General features: G+C 48.8%; 4 protein-coding genes across 4 annotated transcripts in view; all 4 read right to left on the bottom strand.

Moving 5' to 3' along the window:
• LOC106808497 (uncharacterized protein DDB_G0287625-like) overlaps positions 1-14 on the bottom strand; it is a gene marked incomplete at its 3' end in the record, with an annotated part of 5,691 nt that extends 5,677 nt beyond the window's left edge. The window contains exon 1 of the mRNA XM_014811239.1: positions 1-14.
• Positions 15-1,005: 991 nt separating this feature from the next.
• LOC106808498 lies at positions 1,006-3,309 on the bottom strand. Its single transcript, XM_014811240.1, has 3 exons — positions 3,218-3,309; positions 1,999-2,887; positions 1,006-1,843 (listed from the first exon to the last, which is right to left on the bottom strand). The coding sequence occupies exons 1-3, from the start codon at positions 3,307-3,309 to the stop codon at positions 1,772-1,774; spliced, it is 1,053 nt and encodes a 350-aa protein (XP_014666726.1). The 3' UTR covers positions 1,006-1,771.
• Positions 3,310-3,681: 372 nt separating this feature from the next.
• Positions 3,682-9,601, bottom strand: LOC106808499 (mucin-5B-like). The gene is made up of 7 exons (XM_014811241.1): positions 9,488-9,601; positions 8,370-9,109; positions 6,840-8,173; positions 6,384-6,550; positions 5,941-6,010; positions 5,335-5,493; positions 3,682-4,301 (listed from the first exon to the last, which is right to left on the bottom strand). Exons 1-7 carry the CDS (start codon positions 9,599-9,601, stop codon positions 3,682-3,684), a joined length of 3,204 nt encoding a protein of 1,067 aa, XP_014666727.1.
• A 188-nt stretch (positions 9,602-9,789) lies between these two features.
• The window catches only part of LOC106808500 (mucin-19-like), an 8,307-nt gene continuing 2,266 nt past the window's right edge, over positions 9,790-15,830 (bottom strand). Inside the window, exons 2-8 of the mRNA XM_014811243.1 lie at positions 15,324-15,476; positions 14,165-14,936; positions 13,349-13,451; positions 12,988-13,053; positions 12,362-12,445; positions 11,584-11,677; positions 9,790-11,246 (exon numbers count right to left, since the gene is read on the bottom strand). Of these exons, the coding sequence (XP_014666729.1) occupies positions 9,790-11,246; positions 11,584-11,677; positions 12,362-12,445; positions 12,988-13,053; positions 13,349-13,451; positions 14,165-14,936; positions 15,324-15,476 (2,729 nt within the window). The remainder of the gene's footprint in view (positions 11,247-11,583; positions 11,678-12,361; positions 12,446-12,987; positions 13,054-13,348; positions 13,452-14,164; positions 14,937-15,323; positions 15,477-15,830) is intronic.

Consider the following 15,830-nt stretch of genomic DNA (forward strand, 5'->3'; position numbering starts at 1 on the left):
CTGGATATAGACTTGTCGCCAGGGCGTCTTGTGCCGTCGTATGGTTTAACGTTTCTGACATGTCGCTCGATTACGAGCGTCAATCTGTCTTCTGTCGATGCTTAAGCAGGAGACAAAGCGAAACAACTGAAAGACAACGTAAAGCGGCAGTGCGCCTGAGATCCTTCGTCAGATTGGCATAGTCGCGGAGGCGCCGCGCTGTGCCTGGTCGCGTGAGGGTGACCCGACCAAGGCGCGGCGGTCGCACCACTCTGTCATGCGATGGCAAGCGCACCTGCCAGCATCAGCTGCGGAAGTTAAACCTCCGGGTGTTTTGTGGCGCGGCTGCTCTGTGCGCGACGGGCGTGTGTGTGCGTGTGCGTGTGTGTGTGTCTGCCTCTGCTCGATATTTATGCAACCGTTAGAGGTAGAAACTTCAAACTTGGTCCAGAGGTGGACCTTAGGAGGCGGTGGAACCCTATTGATTTGATTGGTCAAGGATCACAGGTTCACATTTGATGAATGGATAGATAGATAGATAGATAGATAGATAGAAATATAGATTGATAGATAGATATGCGCTGAGTGCAGGTGGGGGAGGACTTGATTCCACAGCCAGCGCATGTGCCCTGGCGAATCCACTGCAAGGTTACGTGACAGACTACTGTATCCATTAGCTTGTGGTTGCGTGTTTGTAAGTCTACAGCCAGCGCACCTAGCGGAAGTGAACTGAATCGTGCATGTTTTCCAGGGAGATTTTCCATTAGATTTTCAAGATACGTTTTTTTAAACATTTAACCAAATAAATAACAAAAAGCAAAGTGTTAGAATCGAACCTGATGCGTATGAATGAAGCACGAAAAATTTCAGCCGGATTCGTGCATGCGCCTAGGAGTTATGCCAGAACAAACAGAACGACACTACTCAAATAATTATATAGATACGAGTTTACTAAATCCATGAAAGCACAACTAACAACTTGTATTTGTATTTTCTTGATAAAACCAAACAAAAAAGATAGCGACCTAAAACCAGGACTGACATGTTTAATATGTCTTTATTATTCGGATAGAAAACAGATATACAATGCCAAAACGTGCAAACAAGATATACATCTGATAATATTTTCATAAAGTAATACCTTTGGCTTTACAATATAAAACATCAATAACGATTTCATGCGCAGCGATATATTTTTCGCAGAGTACGTAACTGCCGACAGGAGTAACTACTATATATATATACCTGTTCACTCCTCCTTACAAAACATATAATAGCATAGATCAACATGAGCATGGCTCTGCCTTCTCTACACAGGTGGAGTATGCAGATAGCCCTTAACATGATTATCACCTAGGTTCTAGGAGATGGCCTCTGGCACTATTACTACCTAGGAAATGACCCCCAACTATCACTACCTAGGAGATTTCCCCGGTACAATACTACCTACATAGCACCCCCCACCCCCCGGCACGATCACTACTTAGGACATGACCCCCAGCATGTTTACCACGTAGGAGATGGCCCCTGACATGATAACTACGGCAAATACCTAGCTGTACAACTATTAATCCTTTCGTTCAAGGTCGTTGGATGGCTCTTGCAACAATCACTCAAATGCTGAGTGTTCTTCTCTGGATACAGTGAGCTACAGTTTATACCATAACTCTCTCTCGCAACTTTTTCTCGCACACTCTTTCCATCTCCCTTTTCCCTTCTCTCTCTCTCTCTTTTCTTATCCTGCGGGAACAGGACCAGCCTAGGTGGGCATAGTCATCAATGCTACCTCATCTCACTCATGATAATGTAGCTTGGATAGAAATTTGTCAACGTCAACCTTTTGCCAGGATTCTCGACTTTTTCCCTGAAGCAAAAAAAAAAGGTGAATAAAATACCATGTCTGAACTATAATATAGTCAGTTTAGATTTGTTGAGGAAGTTTAGTATCATATATATTCTGCTTTTCAGAGTATGGATATATACTTGTGTTGAATCGGAAATACGTTTCATTTCGCTTACCCTTGATGAGGTTTTCCTGCTTTTCTCTAGCATCTTTCCAGCCTCCACCTTGTTCTCCTTCTCTGCTCGGCGGCAATCTCTGTTCATCGCCCCCTCTGTCGCTCTGTCCTGCGCGGTCACTCGCTCGATCTCACTCTCAGCCGAAGCATTTCTCTGAGCATCTATCCGACCACCGACCCCTGGTGGCTGATGCACACCAGTCGCTGACCGAGAGTCCGTTCCAGAGACGTCTTGCACCGCGTTGCCTTGCTGTGATGTGTGAGCGCCACCTGGCGATACACGGCGCCTGGCGGCGTCAGCAGCCTGTGATTGGACGCGCGCAAGATTTGCCAAGCTCACAGTTCTCTCGACTGCGCGCGCTGTAGCGTCGACAATCCCACCAGGTGGCAACCCGCGCGTGCGATTACCGGCAATGATGTCAGTCATGGCTGGCATGACGACTTCCATCACTCTCCGCGCAAAATCGGCGTTGTCTGCTCCCGCCACCAGGGGCACCGCGCGCGGTGATCGGCGGCAAGTGTCCCCGCTGGCCGGAGACACGCCGGTTGAACGATCGTCACTAGAGCGCGCCGCCGCGGGAGCGTGCTTTGCCGGCGTGGCGGCGTGTTTAGTGGAGTCCGGCGGCTTGATGCGTTTTGTCGGCGTGCACGACAGCGCCACCAGTGTTTCCGCAGCCTCTTCCTCCTCGTCTCGTCCCGACTTACGCGGCGTCGCAGACTCAGCGCCGCCGAGACCGACCTTCACGCCACCTGGTGACGACAACTCGGATTGTCCTGTTGGAGGGTGCTGTGGAATGTCGTCTCCATGGGGAATGTTGTTGCTATGCGGAATGTCGTGTCCATGGGGAATGTTGTTGCTATGCGGAATGTCGTGTCCATGAGAATGCTGTCTATAGAATATCGGTCATGGAATGCTGCTAGACGGAATGTCGTTCCAAGAATTTGTGGCCTATGCGAATGTCGTGTCCCATAGAAGTGTTGCTAGAGTTGTGTGTTCTGGGAATGTGTGCTATGGTTGTCGTGTCCTGGAATGTTGTTGGCTATGGGTTGTCGTGTGCCTGAAATGTGTCCCCTGGATGTCGTCTCCGTGAGATGCCTTCCTATGGAGATTTTCATGTCATGAGATTCATTTCCATAGGTTTTGTTGTATCAGGTTGTCATCTCTATAAGGGTTTGTCATTGTTTTGTGGAACAGCAAAGCAGGAAATGAAGTCGTAAACCTCCATGCTTCACGTTGAAGATGTGGAATATTCCCAACTGTAAGCGCGATCTTTGGGAACGCTTCTCGATCTTTGTGTTTGCCGCACATCATCGTTATGCTTTCATCTACTTTGCAAAGCCTGCCACGCTTGCGCTTGGTCGCCGCCGTCGCCTCCCTGTGTGGGCTCCCTGTTTTTTGGCTGGCCCTGTTTGGCTGCCCGTTGTTGGCCCTGCATTGGGCTGCCCTGTTTTTGGCTGCCCGTTGTGCGGCCCATGCATTGGCTGCGCCGCATTGGCTGCCTGCATTGGGCTGCCCTCATTGGGGGCCCCTTTTGCCCGCTGAAAAACCCCCCTCCCTTTTGGCAAGTTTTTGGTTCCTTGCACTGCCTTGGAATCGCCCGTCTTTGACCGACTACTTTGTCGTAGCTTCTTTGAGTTTACTCTGCCTTTTCCTTCGTTCCATCATCATTACATCGCAGGTAAACTAGCAGCAGCCCGTTTCCCCACGAGGTGGCACTTTATTCTTGATGACGGCTGTCACCTGTAAGAAAACTTTCACACGTTCTGGGACGTCAGCCATAGTTGCTGAACATGTCGTTCTGGATGAAGTCAGCATAGTTGCTGAGCCTGGCGTTTCTGATGACGTCACTGATATAGACTTGTCGCCGGCGTCTGCCGTCGATGGTTTCAACGTTTCTGACGATGTCGTCGATATACGAGCGTCATCTGTCTCTGCTGTCGATGGCTTAACAGGAGACAAGCCGAACAACTGAAAGACAACGTCAAGCGGCAGCTGCGCCTGAGATTCTTCGTCCAGACTTGGCATGCTCGGCGGAGCGCCGCCGCGTGCCTGGCTCGCCGCTGAGGGTGACCCGACAAGGGCGGCGGTGCCACCACTCGTGTCATGCGATGAAGCGCCACCTGCCGGCATCGCTGCGGGAGGTAACTCGGCGTGTTTGGTGGCGCGCCTACTCGTGCCGGACGGCGTGGCGGGAGTGGAACGCCTCCTACTGGCTCTGGGTTCACGACGGCAACTCATGTCGCGAAACGGACGTGTTGTCTTCTGAGCGCTGGAGACCCGCGGCATTGTGGTCTCCACTGCAACTGTGGTGTAGAAGAATCAGCGTTAGAGAGTCAAGTATAATATGACCAGATGCTGAGTTGGAAATTAGGAGCGACAAGCAGCAGTTTTACTGCCTACAATTACTGCTGCCAAGAAATTCCTCAAAAACCAAACTAAAAATATTACAGGAAAAAGGTTACGGGGAATTTTTATTTCAAACGATGGCCAGTTGTTCAGGGTGGTTTTTTTCAGATCACGTTGACCCCAATTTACTGTTCATACTTCATTCGATGTGCAACTTGGGTTAGGCAAGGTTCGTGACTATATTTACAATTAACAAATCAGGGGAAACAAGGCTAGGATGCCTATACGCTTGAGAACTGTTCTAAATTAGATGCCATACAGCATAAATCTGCGAGGTGGGTATCTAAAATTATCGTGATAGTTTCGGGGCTGTTTTGACTCAACTTAATTGGCCCTTTCCTCGTATCAACTCTCACTACGAAAACATTATAACCTTTTGCAAATAATCTATCATGGCCAGGTGAAGATGCCTAGATGGTATGCCTTCATTTTAATGAAGCCTATTCGTAGCACTCAATCATCTGAGCTTCATTGCTTTCGACATGTCTTTTAAGGATCCCTTTAAATTGGAATTCGCTTCCTTCTTTTTTGGTTAATTGAAAAAAAAAAGGTTCTCTACTGCGATCCACGGTGTTGCTCTACTGACTTGATCAACGTTGAAGGCCAATCATTACGAGTTTAAGAGGTGAGGAGGCCAATCCAGCTTCCTAATGCACAGGGGCATCAGGGCAGTACTGTTGGAGTAGGGGGGGTTTGGAACAGTTAGTGTTTTCTCAAGTTTCTGCCTCTGTGAGTAAGTTTGCTACTTGCATTTTTCTCTGGCAGCAGGTAGTTGCTGCAGGAGCAAAAATGCTCATTTTTACCCCTGCAGCTAACTAGCTAGTGGTAAGAAAAATGAGGGGAGGGAATATAGCCGGCTGCCAGGGAGACTACGAAGAGGATTCGGAAGCATTAGAAGTATGTGGCAGAAGAGCAGGTGAGTGGACTTACCTGGCTGTGGTAAGAAAGCAGGTGTTATGGGTGCACGATACAGGTGTGCTGCTGGTAACACCTGCAGGGTAGGTGCCATAACGATTGGCATTGAAAGCTGCAGGGGCATAGAGATGCGTGGCAGGATCGGATGTACACGTCGCTGCATCGCACGAGGTACTGAAAAAGCCCGGAAATTTTTTTTATTCTGAGATGAAATTTCCTGCATTCTGAGGGTCAAAAATGACAATAAATTGACAACAAATGACAATAATTGACACACACAAAAAAATTTCGATCACCGTGAAATTCGTAGTTTGATACAAACTGGTCGTAGTGGTGCAAAAGGAATAGAAATTCGTATAAAATACGGATAAATCGTAGTGGTTGGCATCTCTGCCACGGTGAAAAACAATGAAGGTTGTCCTAGGTTGTCTTTACCGGCATCTCTCCCAGCATGCACCGGCAAAGTGTGACATCAGTCTAAGACCACTCACCGAATGTGACGTCATGATCAGATGTCAGATGTTGCAACATGCAACAGACGGTTGCCTGGCAACAACCAGTTTTAGATCATTGATGGTTCGGGTTTTGGCCAGTTCACTGATAAATCGACTTTATACACACCTGTAATAGGCACAACTGCTTCAGTGTTATGCTGTCTCGCAACGCATCCTGATGCCTTTCGACTAGTTTTCTGCAATTGAAACAAGAGATGATACATAGTGTGTAAAGATAAACGGTTATATGATTCACGTATGTGAAATAGAGATCGGGGGCCTATTGTCAGAAATATCACGAGTGGCTATGAGATCATAAATCTAAAACATCATATTTTTGAAGTGAATGTTTTGCAAAAGTTATTCAATTTTAGACTAATGACAGTCTTAAGTAGTGAGCTGGGTCTGGGTCCAGCTCTGAGGTGGAGCATATATATACACTGCAATACCCCATGTTGATTTGACTCGTTTACTGTTCGATACTACTGACTACTGACTTACAATGCTAGTGACGAATAACTCACATATCATCTGCTCAGAGAGAAAGACTAACTCACAACAAAAACCTACCACGCGTGTTTCGACCTTTTTGCGTTTAACCGACGTTGCTGCTGCTGGTTTTATTTTTGCTGCTCGTCTTCTTGTCGTTTTAGTTGTTGCTGCTGCTGTTGTCGTTTCTGATATTGCACTTTTTGGTGAACTCATAACTGCAGCTGCTGGTACGGACTTTCCGAACCCTGTTGCAATAATAAGACAATTAAGAACACTGTGACACTAAGGCATAAATATTTATGTATTTATATATTTTATGTATATCATGTTCAAGAATTGGTGGGTATGCATTACAGAATGTACATATTATGAGACAAGTAATTTAGAGACAAGTAAATTATGAATAATAAAATTAAGCAAAATGAATTTAATTTGGTGAAAACACGATTAAGCTGGTAATCAGATGAACATGACATACCTAGTGACTAGGTGGACATACGACTTATCTGTTGACCAGATAAACATGCAACTTACCTGGTGACCAGGTGAGATATTGCAGCATCCGGCTTCCTGTCTTCTGTGGTGTCCTAGCCGCGCCTACCAGTAGATCCACTTCGTTAGCTTCACCGTGACCGTGTCTGCCCAAAACCTCGTCACCGGCAGGTGGCAGCACGTGCGTGCCAAACTGTCTAGCAGATGATGAGACACCGCCATGCTCAATTGTCAGCTGTTCTGTTGTGACACTAGGTGGCAGCACTTGTGTATCCACGGACGGAGGACAGGGATAGCAAGCGGATGCCAGTAGTGCCATTCCCGGCAGCTCATTACTGTACGATGTCATCACCGAGGCACTTTGAGGCAGAACGGAAAGCCCGGACACAAGTTGCAACCAGGCACCATCCGATGGCTTTGGAGTAGCATTGTCGGCGTGAGCTCCCCCTATAAAATCCAGCACTGTATTTGTGCCCTCCCTATGACCTGACGAAACTAGCTGTTCCTGCTGAAGTGGTGGTTGAATGGACATGTTGGCCTGTGTTGTTAGTTGTTGGCAGCCTTGTACAGGGATGCCTGATGCTGGATTCGTCTGGATTGGCTCTTGAATGCAGGCTCCATCTAGTGGCCCCACCTGGCAGCTAAGTATCCTATTTCTGGACACATGAGTGGTGGTAGTGATGTCTGCACATAGCTGAGCAGGATTCCTCTCAGGGGTGACGCTGATACTAGCCCCTCCTGTATCGATGACGGTGACACTAGAGTCACCTGTATCGATGACGGTGACACTAGAGTCACCTGCAGATGTGACACTGATACTAGAGTCACCTGTAGCGGTGACACAAACGCTAGCGTCTCCAGGACCTGTAGGTGGGACGTCAACACCAGCACCCGCTGTACGTGGGACACAGATGCCAACGCCACCTGTAGGTTTGTCGCCGACACTAGCGCCCCCTGCAAGCGCATCACGGACACTAGCAGCTCCCAAACCAGAGCCGATATTGCCAAACCGAAGCTGCTTGGAGACACTGGACGGCGTACTGGCCGCCAGATGGCGCCGCGGGGTGCGCGAAAGAATGCGGGGGCGCCGGGGGCTGTTCAGACTCAGTATGTTGTCCGTCGTGCAACTCGGGGGCGTGTGCCACCAGGGGGTTGACGGCGACTGCCCCGTCAGCTGACTCGACGTGATTGGTTCATCGTGGATGGTGGTGCCATCTGCTGGCGCTGCCGTGCGGCGGGGGCAGCCAATCACGCGATCGATGTAGGAGGTGTCGCTCGAAGCGGCGTCGAACTCACACAGGTGGCGCTGCGTTGCAGGGTTGGATAGCTTACGCAGGTGGCGCTGAGGTGCAGGGTTGGGTAGAACACAGGTGGCGCTGTGATGCAGGGTTGAATAGATCACAGGTGGCGCTGTGGTGTAGGGTTGGCTGACTCACACAGGTGGCGCTGCGGTGCAGGGTTGGATAGCTTACGCAGGTGGCGCTGAGGTGCAGGGTTGGGTAGAACACAGGTGGCGCTGTGATGCAGGGTTGAATAGATCACAGGTGGCGCTGTGGTGTAGGGTTGGCTGACTCACACAGGTGGCGCTGCGTTGCTTCGTGGTGGTCGCCGTGTGTCACAGCAGGGCCGGACACACCACAGCTGTTCACTTGAACGACGCTGATCGTAGATGACGCTGTCCCATGCACCGCTGCCACGCCTGATGCCGTTCCATCCTCCATCATCCCCCTTGATCTCATGTCATTACGCTTGGCAGCTGCCATCGCTCTGAGAGTCCTCGGGCTCAGATAAAGACTCTGCAGAAATCTTTCTTTCGGCGACCGCTCCAAACCATTCTTACCACTGCCGCTAGGTGCCGTGGACATTCTCTCCAAGCTTGCTGTTAGCAGCGCTCCTGACAAATCAACCGTTATTGATGGCCGGGTGTCCTCACTGCTTCTACCGTGGCTGCAGTAACCAGCAGCGGGATCAAGCTTCTGAGAAGTGGCATGGGCAGCACGTAGAGGCTGCTGGAGGCTGGATGTCTCGACGGCTGTCTCTGGCAGGGTTCTACAACAACCAGAGGGCGCTGCCGTGCCGTCGCGAGATGCGCCGACACCGCAGCTGTCCTCCTCAAGGTCACCGAGATTAATAGTGCTCAGCTGCTGCCGCTCTCCACCGATCATAGACGGCAGCACCACATCGAAATCCATGCTGCGTTCAGCTAACGCGCCTGCTCGGCGGCAGTCTAGGGTAGAATCTGTCACGATTCCGTTGTTGTCGGCAGAGGGAGCCTCCGTAGCAGATTGTCTGTGCAGAGCTACGTCATTGGTCTGTGTCAGAGAATGACTGCGACTAGCAGGCGTGTCACCAGCAGGGGGCGCTTTCGATAAGGTAGTTAGTTTGACACGCCGTGGTCGTTTTTGTCTGGTTTGTGCTGGTTTGGACTTCACCACAGCACGAGTCTCCTCCACAACACTGGCTGGTGTGATGGGCGGGGCGTATGGTGACACAGAGAGAGCCGTTGAGGTTGTGGGAGGAAGGCACGGTGCACAAGAGGAGGTTGCGGTGGTAGGAAGAGGCCACGAGGCAACAGAAGTAGAGGCGGTGGTGGGAGGGGGCTGGTACTCAAGAAAGGAAGTAGTGGGTGGTTCATCAAGCGTAGACTGATGTGGGGTAGATGGGGACGAGATCGAGGTTGGCATAGTTACGCTGGCAACATCAGATGTAGAGACGCTTATTGCAGGAATGCTTGGCAAAGGCATGACAACACCAGCAACACTCAGTGTAGGCACAACTGTGTCGGGAACACTTGATGTTGGCATGATTACACTAGCAACACTCAATGTAGGCACGGCTATGCCAGCAACACTTGATGTTGGCATGATTACACCAACAACACTCGATTTAGGCACAGTGACGCTAGCAACACTTGACATTGGCACGATTACACAGCAACACTCGATTTAGCAGCGAGTTAACGCTAGCAACACTTAATGTTTTGGCATGATGGTTACACCACAACACTCGATTTAGGACAGTTAGCGGGCGCTAGCACAACACTTGATGTTGGCATGATTACACCAGCAACACTCGATTTAGGCACAGTGACGCTAGCAACACTCGACATTGGCACAACTGTGTCGGGAACACTTGATGTTGGCATGGTTTTGCCAGCAACATTCGAAATAGGCACAGTTACGCCAGCAATACTTGAAGTCAGCGTGGTTATGGCAGCAACACTGGATGAGGGCATGGTGATGCCAGGGCCGCTCAACGTAGCCATGGTTACGCTGGCAACACTCGATGAGTCATGCGGTTCTTCGGAGGTCTCACGACATTGATCATTGGCTGCAGACATCGCGCCCTTATACGGTGCCACCGACCCACTTCCTACTGCAGGCATGGAGGAGTCTGTCGCCTCCACGAGCGAACTCGTTGCCTCGGTCATTTCTTGGCGCCCCCTGTTGGACGCAGACAAGTCAGATGAGGTCATTAGTTTTGTCGACAAAGCTTGAATGTCAGAGGTGATAAGGTCAGAGTTCACAGGGTCAGAGTTCACGGGGTCAGGTACAAGTCCACATATCACATCGAGCATAGAAAGTTCGGACATCGTCTGCGAGCGGCGTGGCTGTCGCCGCGGCGACGTGTCTACAACCAGGTTGCTGACGTCGGGCGATCCCTTGCCACGCTCCTTCGAATGTTCACTTGTCAAAGGCGAATGCCACGGGACGCCTTCGGCACTCGACGAATCATGGCACGGAGATCTTGTATGGGAAGCGGTCGTCGCGGGATGCGCAGACGATGCCGGAGCCATCGCCACGACGACGGGCACAGCCGACGTTGCATCCATTGATTTCGATGTCGTCGCGCACGTGTGAGCTGGCCGTGGACTGGCAGAGGGCGCTCCTCTGGAGTCGGACAACATTGCCACGGCGCAGGAGGGTGACCGAGGTGGCTTTGCCAATCTTACCGCAGCTGGTGGCGTAGCAGGCCGCAGAGGTGCTGCCATCAGGGGAGCAAACGACGAACTATCAACAGGGTCTGTACATCGCAGCTCGGTTGATCTCGGCAGCTCTGTTTGTGGTGTTGTTGCCGGCACAGCACCAGTTAACACGGCCACACTGTCGCCACCTGGTGTCACCCCATGCGGTCGATTACCGGGCGAGCACGGTGCAACGTTCGGTAAATCGGGCCGAGACGTAGCGCCCTCTACACGTAAACTGCTGCAGCTTAGATTGACCTGATTTATAGATTCTACCGTTTCGTCCGTACCACGCTGACTCACGTCTGCTGCCGACCCAGCAACACAGGCGCTACCTGGTGGCCGAGATGAAGAGTCTAATTGGTTGCCTTTCAGCGCTGCGCCAAGTTCGTGGTTACGTGCGGGGATAGTGGATGCAGTTGCTGTGACATGTGGCATTGTCGAGTTAGCTGGAGGTTTGTGGGACGTCTCCAGTCCATAGTCATCTGAAAATCGAGCAAGATCTGTTGAAGTCTACCGAGGTCGAACACTGGAACATTCTAAGCTCAAAAATTACCTGACCGCCTAGAAAGATTACTTGGAAAAAATCGGAGAAAAGAGTAATAAGACTATGATAATTTTTAGTTAACTTAATTTAATGTAGGATTTAATAGCAGACACAGCAGCCCTCCATGTGAACTGGTGAGCTGGTTGTGTCCACCACAACAAATGTAATGGCTTTGCATAACTCTTTAAAAACACTTTATGAAACTTGGTGCACATGGCTACAAGTTTCTGTGATCAATGTTTATAAATGATATCATGAGAGGGCAGAATTCAAACCTAGATCGAGGATGTTAAAGAGTCCTTCAAACAGCGGGTCATGTTCGGTCATTTCCATGGCTCCACGAACCCACTCGTCTGGCACCTGGTGTTGCTAAAAGTAGAAGCGGAGCATGAGGCGAGAAATGACTGTATGTCACTTGCCAAGTTAACCGATCTCAGTCGCCTCTATGTGTAACTAACTGCTAGAGCATCAGGACTCAAGCACTGGCAGTGAGCCCTAGCGTGATATGATGTGTGACTGACTCAATTATAACGTGACACTGTTAAGTGATGATGTATAACTGGAAAAATGTACAAGTATAAAGTATAAAATCCAAGTAGTAGTATTGTCCAAGTTCATGGAGCTTTCGTGTGACGTGTACAAGTGCCTGAAATACGCTTGTCTGCAATTGGTTAATTAACATTTTTGTCAATGGCTGTAGGTATATGCCTGTCACACTGTAATTTGTAGTTAGAAGGATTGAGATTGCCTTTTTGGCAACGTGCTGAGCATGCAAAACACAGTGCATGAAAAACAACACAGTAATTAAAACAAAGTGCAAACATAATACAATGCAATACATGCAAAACCTAATCCATGCAAAACATAATGCAAGCAAAACTCAGTACAAGCAAAATACAAAGCAAACAAAACCCACTATATGAAAAAACAAAAACAACGTATGCAAAACACAATACAAGCAGAATGCCCTGTAAACAGAACAAAGCATAAACATAATGCAATGCCAACAAAACACGGTACAAACAGAGCTGAGATCCTGATATCTGCATTTACCTGATTCTCAAATAAGTCCAAGTCAACTGGTGGCACAGAATGAGGAGTTGGCGGCAGACTACCAGAAGACTGTCGCCCTGAAACCTAAAATTGAAAAAAAAATACAATTAACCCATCTCTCCGAGTCATATAACCAAACCGTAATTATATATTCTTGCTAGGTGTTGGTCAAACTCTCACAGTTCATGTGTTTTTCATGAGTACACGCCAAATAGTTGAATTTGCATTACTTTGTTGCCAAGCATTGCCTAAAGGGGGGCTTATGTCAGGCTTGCGAGCCGACTCGACTGGAAGCAACTGGCTGCAATTCACTGTGACTGCAGTACTTAGGTCGGTCGACTGCGACGCGACTGCCTGCGACTGGCCGCCACTAGTTGCTCGGAATAGAATGTGGGCAACTGGACGCAACTAGTCGCTGCCAATCGCTTCCAGTTGCTCGAAATCCAGTTGCTTCCAGTCGAGTCGGCTCGCAAGCCCGACATAAGCCCCCCTTTAAGCATGTTCCACCACAACAATGATTGACTAAAACAGCATGTGAAATACGTTATTTCCATATGCTGACAAATCATGCTTGAGCACTATTTCTCCCAATAGATGACACCTTGACGTCATATTTGACTACTCACTTTGTTAATGTTCTCAGCAATTTTCTCATGTAACTCCCTGTTGTTCATCATACTGCCCAGCAGTTGCTGCAAGAAAGGACACAAGAGATGAGAAACATAGGCAATATGGCTACATAACTCATGCACAATGGCAACAATATGGTAACTCAGCTCACCAATACAGGCACAATAGCAATAATATTGCATCACAGCTCACAAATTCAGAGACAATGGCAACAATGTGGGTACACAGCTCACAAATGTAGGCATGATGGCAAGCAAAAGGTACGGAGATCCATAAATATCCATCCGAAAATATGGCAACATGGTTCATACAGGACTTGTTGTAAATCACACAGAATTCAATGGAAATTATATGTACCGGTAGAACGGTTTCGACAGCATCGAGTAATTCCTTCTGCTCCTCCGCTGTAAGCTTGTCTGGTGTCGTTTCTCCATCATTCACTTTCTTTCTCACCGCACTCCTGCAATGTTACAAAGAGGTAAGTGTCATATATGCACAAATGCTATACATATACATTTACATAATTGATAACTTGGAAGGGGTGATCTAGACACACTTTCTGTAGAATGATGCATAGCATAGATTCCTGGAAGGTGCTACATCTGGTTCACCACTTGTTGACTTAAACCAGAAGGTGCCAAAGCAAAACAAATATCAACCAAAAAATCGTGAGATATCTAGTTCATGCTCATCCTAAAACACCGATCAATCACTAGATAGACTACTATTAGATCAGTCACTAGTCAGTAGTGAACTAGGCAGTCTAAAAACCTGACATCTTGACAACCCCTACTAGAGGCATATAAAAAAGGGACAGATTTGTTGACAAGAATTTTTTTAGGAATTTAGAAGACTTTAGGAATATTTTTTACATGACATTAACCCAATCTTGAATTCATCACAGAGGAACCCATGTTTATGATAGATTATTGGCATATGGGAGCCAACGTGACCCCACGACTAGAACCTGTTTCACAGGCATTAAGTGTTGCGAACCAAAAAGCAATCAACAAACAAACGAATGTTGCCTCATGCTCCAGCAGAATTCCATACTGAAGTGGCTGCTTATGCAGACACTAATCCACACTCAAGTTAATTATTTCAGAATAAAATGCAAACTCGTAGAAACTACCCGCTATCTATCTTGCCTAACGAACATGTCTAACATCTCACCGTTTCCGTTTCTTGGGACTGTGCTTCACATTCGCTCCACGCTTCCTGCGCGAGACAGCAGCAGGCGCCACGGGTGACCGAGTGTCATTGTCATCGCCATCTCGTGAGCCGGCAGCCAGGGCTGTTGCGCTGGTCGCAGGTTCACTCTCGTTGGTGCCCACCACATCAGTCTGGCCACAAGAGACGCCTGCATCCCCGCGCAAGTCTTCTACTCTGCCACGCACACGACTAGTGGCTCCGCCTCTTGGCAATGATTGAAAACCTTGCGTGTCCACGGCGCGTCGTCTGGCACACGCCGATTTCCGCCGTGTTGGTGGCGCCACCTTCTTCGGTATTTTCGCCTGGCTTCGAGTGTTCGTTCCTGTCCCCGGGTGACTATTCCCGTGCTCCTCTGTGTCATCTACTTCTGCTGGTTGAGAACCATCATTGCCTTCTGCAGTCACCTGAGGTGAGTCGTCAGTGACCTCTACATCAACCTGCGATGCATCTTCAGTGACCTCTACATCAACCTCGGACGAGTTGCCACTGCCCTCAAACTCCAGCATCGTCGGGACCACGTTGGAAGTTCCCTCGACGGAATACTGATCCGTCGCCGCGGCGACCATCTGCCGATCCCGAGCACACGTCGCCGTGGTTACGGGCGGCTGGTGCGGTGGGTCTATGTGCGGCATGGATGGCGTGTGAGAAGCCGCAGTAGCAAGGGTGTGTTCTGACGTTACCTCATGCGGCATGCTGGCGGCCATCCTGCCGATGAATCGCACGTCCCTCGGTGCTAGAGATTGAGAGATGCAGATTGCTTCTGTAGACCGATTATCGTTAAATATCAGTGCCTATTTTAATGGTTTTTTAATCAACTCGTTATTATAGTTCACGATGAATTGAAGGGTGGAAAGAAAGAGAAAGAGGAGGGGAAGAGAGAGAGAGAGAGAGAGAGGGATGGGAGGGGAGGGGAAAGGGGAAGGAAGTGAGAGGGAGATGGAAAAGGAGATGGACAGGGAGAGAGAGAGAGACACAGAGAGAGCGAGAGAGAGTTTGTACACATATGTAACTGTAAATAACATGTAATCTCAGAGGTCAGTACAGGTACACACCATATATGCTTCCTGTAACACCGAGGCAACGTGAGGCCACATAGCAACAAATGGTGACGAGTGCTCACCTTTCTTTGTATTCACCATCATTACACGATTCGGTGGCGTGTTCGAATTAATCACCATACGGGCAGCAGGTGGCGCTGCAAGCTGGTGCTTCAACTGCATCAAGGTGGAGTCGAGCTTAGTCCACAGTCGTGCGAGTGGAATGGACGTCACATCTGTGAAGAGATACACGTAATACTTTAACTAGGTATGCATAAAGGGAGTCCAATGGACTCCTTGCTACCAAAGAGCAGGACGAGATTAGCAGAAGTAACCACTAATATGTACTATCATGTCATTTGCTGTACATTACTGTAGAATATGATCTACAAATGTACAAGCAATAAATGTCTGAATTCTTGGGGTATCAAACAGACTCCTGCTGATCAATGGAATATCATGGAATTTGACAAATAACTCATAAAACTGGAAGTAAATTGTTCTGTAATTGCATTACTTTAGACCTTCCCTCACGCAACACTCCCTCCCACTCACACAACCCTCCCTTCCCTCACGCAACACTCCCTCCC

This window comes from Priapulus caudatus, unplaced genomic scaffold, assembly GCF_000485595.1.
Source record: "Priapulus caudatus unplaced genomic scaffold, Priapulus_caudatus-5.0.1 Scaffold282, whole genome shotgun sequence".
NCBI classification, from domain to species: Eukaryota; Metazoa; Priapulida; class Priapulimorpha; order Priapulimorphida; family Priapulidae; genus Priapulus; species Priapulus caudatus.

Excerpts from the sequence above, each read along its gene's own strand:
- LOC106808498 (XM_014811240.1), bottom strand. The coding sequence starts at position 3,309 with ATGATGTGCGGCAAACACAAAGATCGAGAAGCGTTCCCAAAGATCGCG. Across the intron at positions 2,888-3,217 it reads CTTCAACGTGAAGCATGGAG|ACAGCATTCTCATGGACACG; the intron begins GTTTACGACTTC and ends GATATTCTATAG. Across the intron at positions 1,844-1,998 it reads GCAGGAAAACCTCATCAAGG|GGAAAAAGTCGAGAATCCTG; the intron begins GTAAGCGAAATG and ends TTTTTGCTTCAG.
- LOC106808499 (XM_014811241.1), bottom strand. The coding sequence starts at position 9,601 with ATGCCAACATCAAGTGTTCCCGACACAGTTGTGCCTACACTGAGTGTT. Across the intron at positions 8,174-8,369 it reads ACGCAGCGCCACCTGTGTGA|CGCCACCTGTGTTCTACCCA; the intron begins GTCAGCCAACCC and ends CCTGCATCACAG. Across the intron at positions 5,494-5,940 it reads AGCAGTTGTGCCTATTACAG|TACCTCGTGCGATGCAGCGA; the intron begins GTGTGTATAAAG and ends GGGCTTTTTCAG.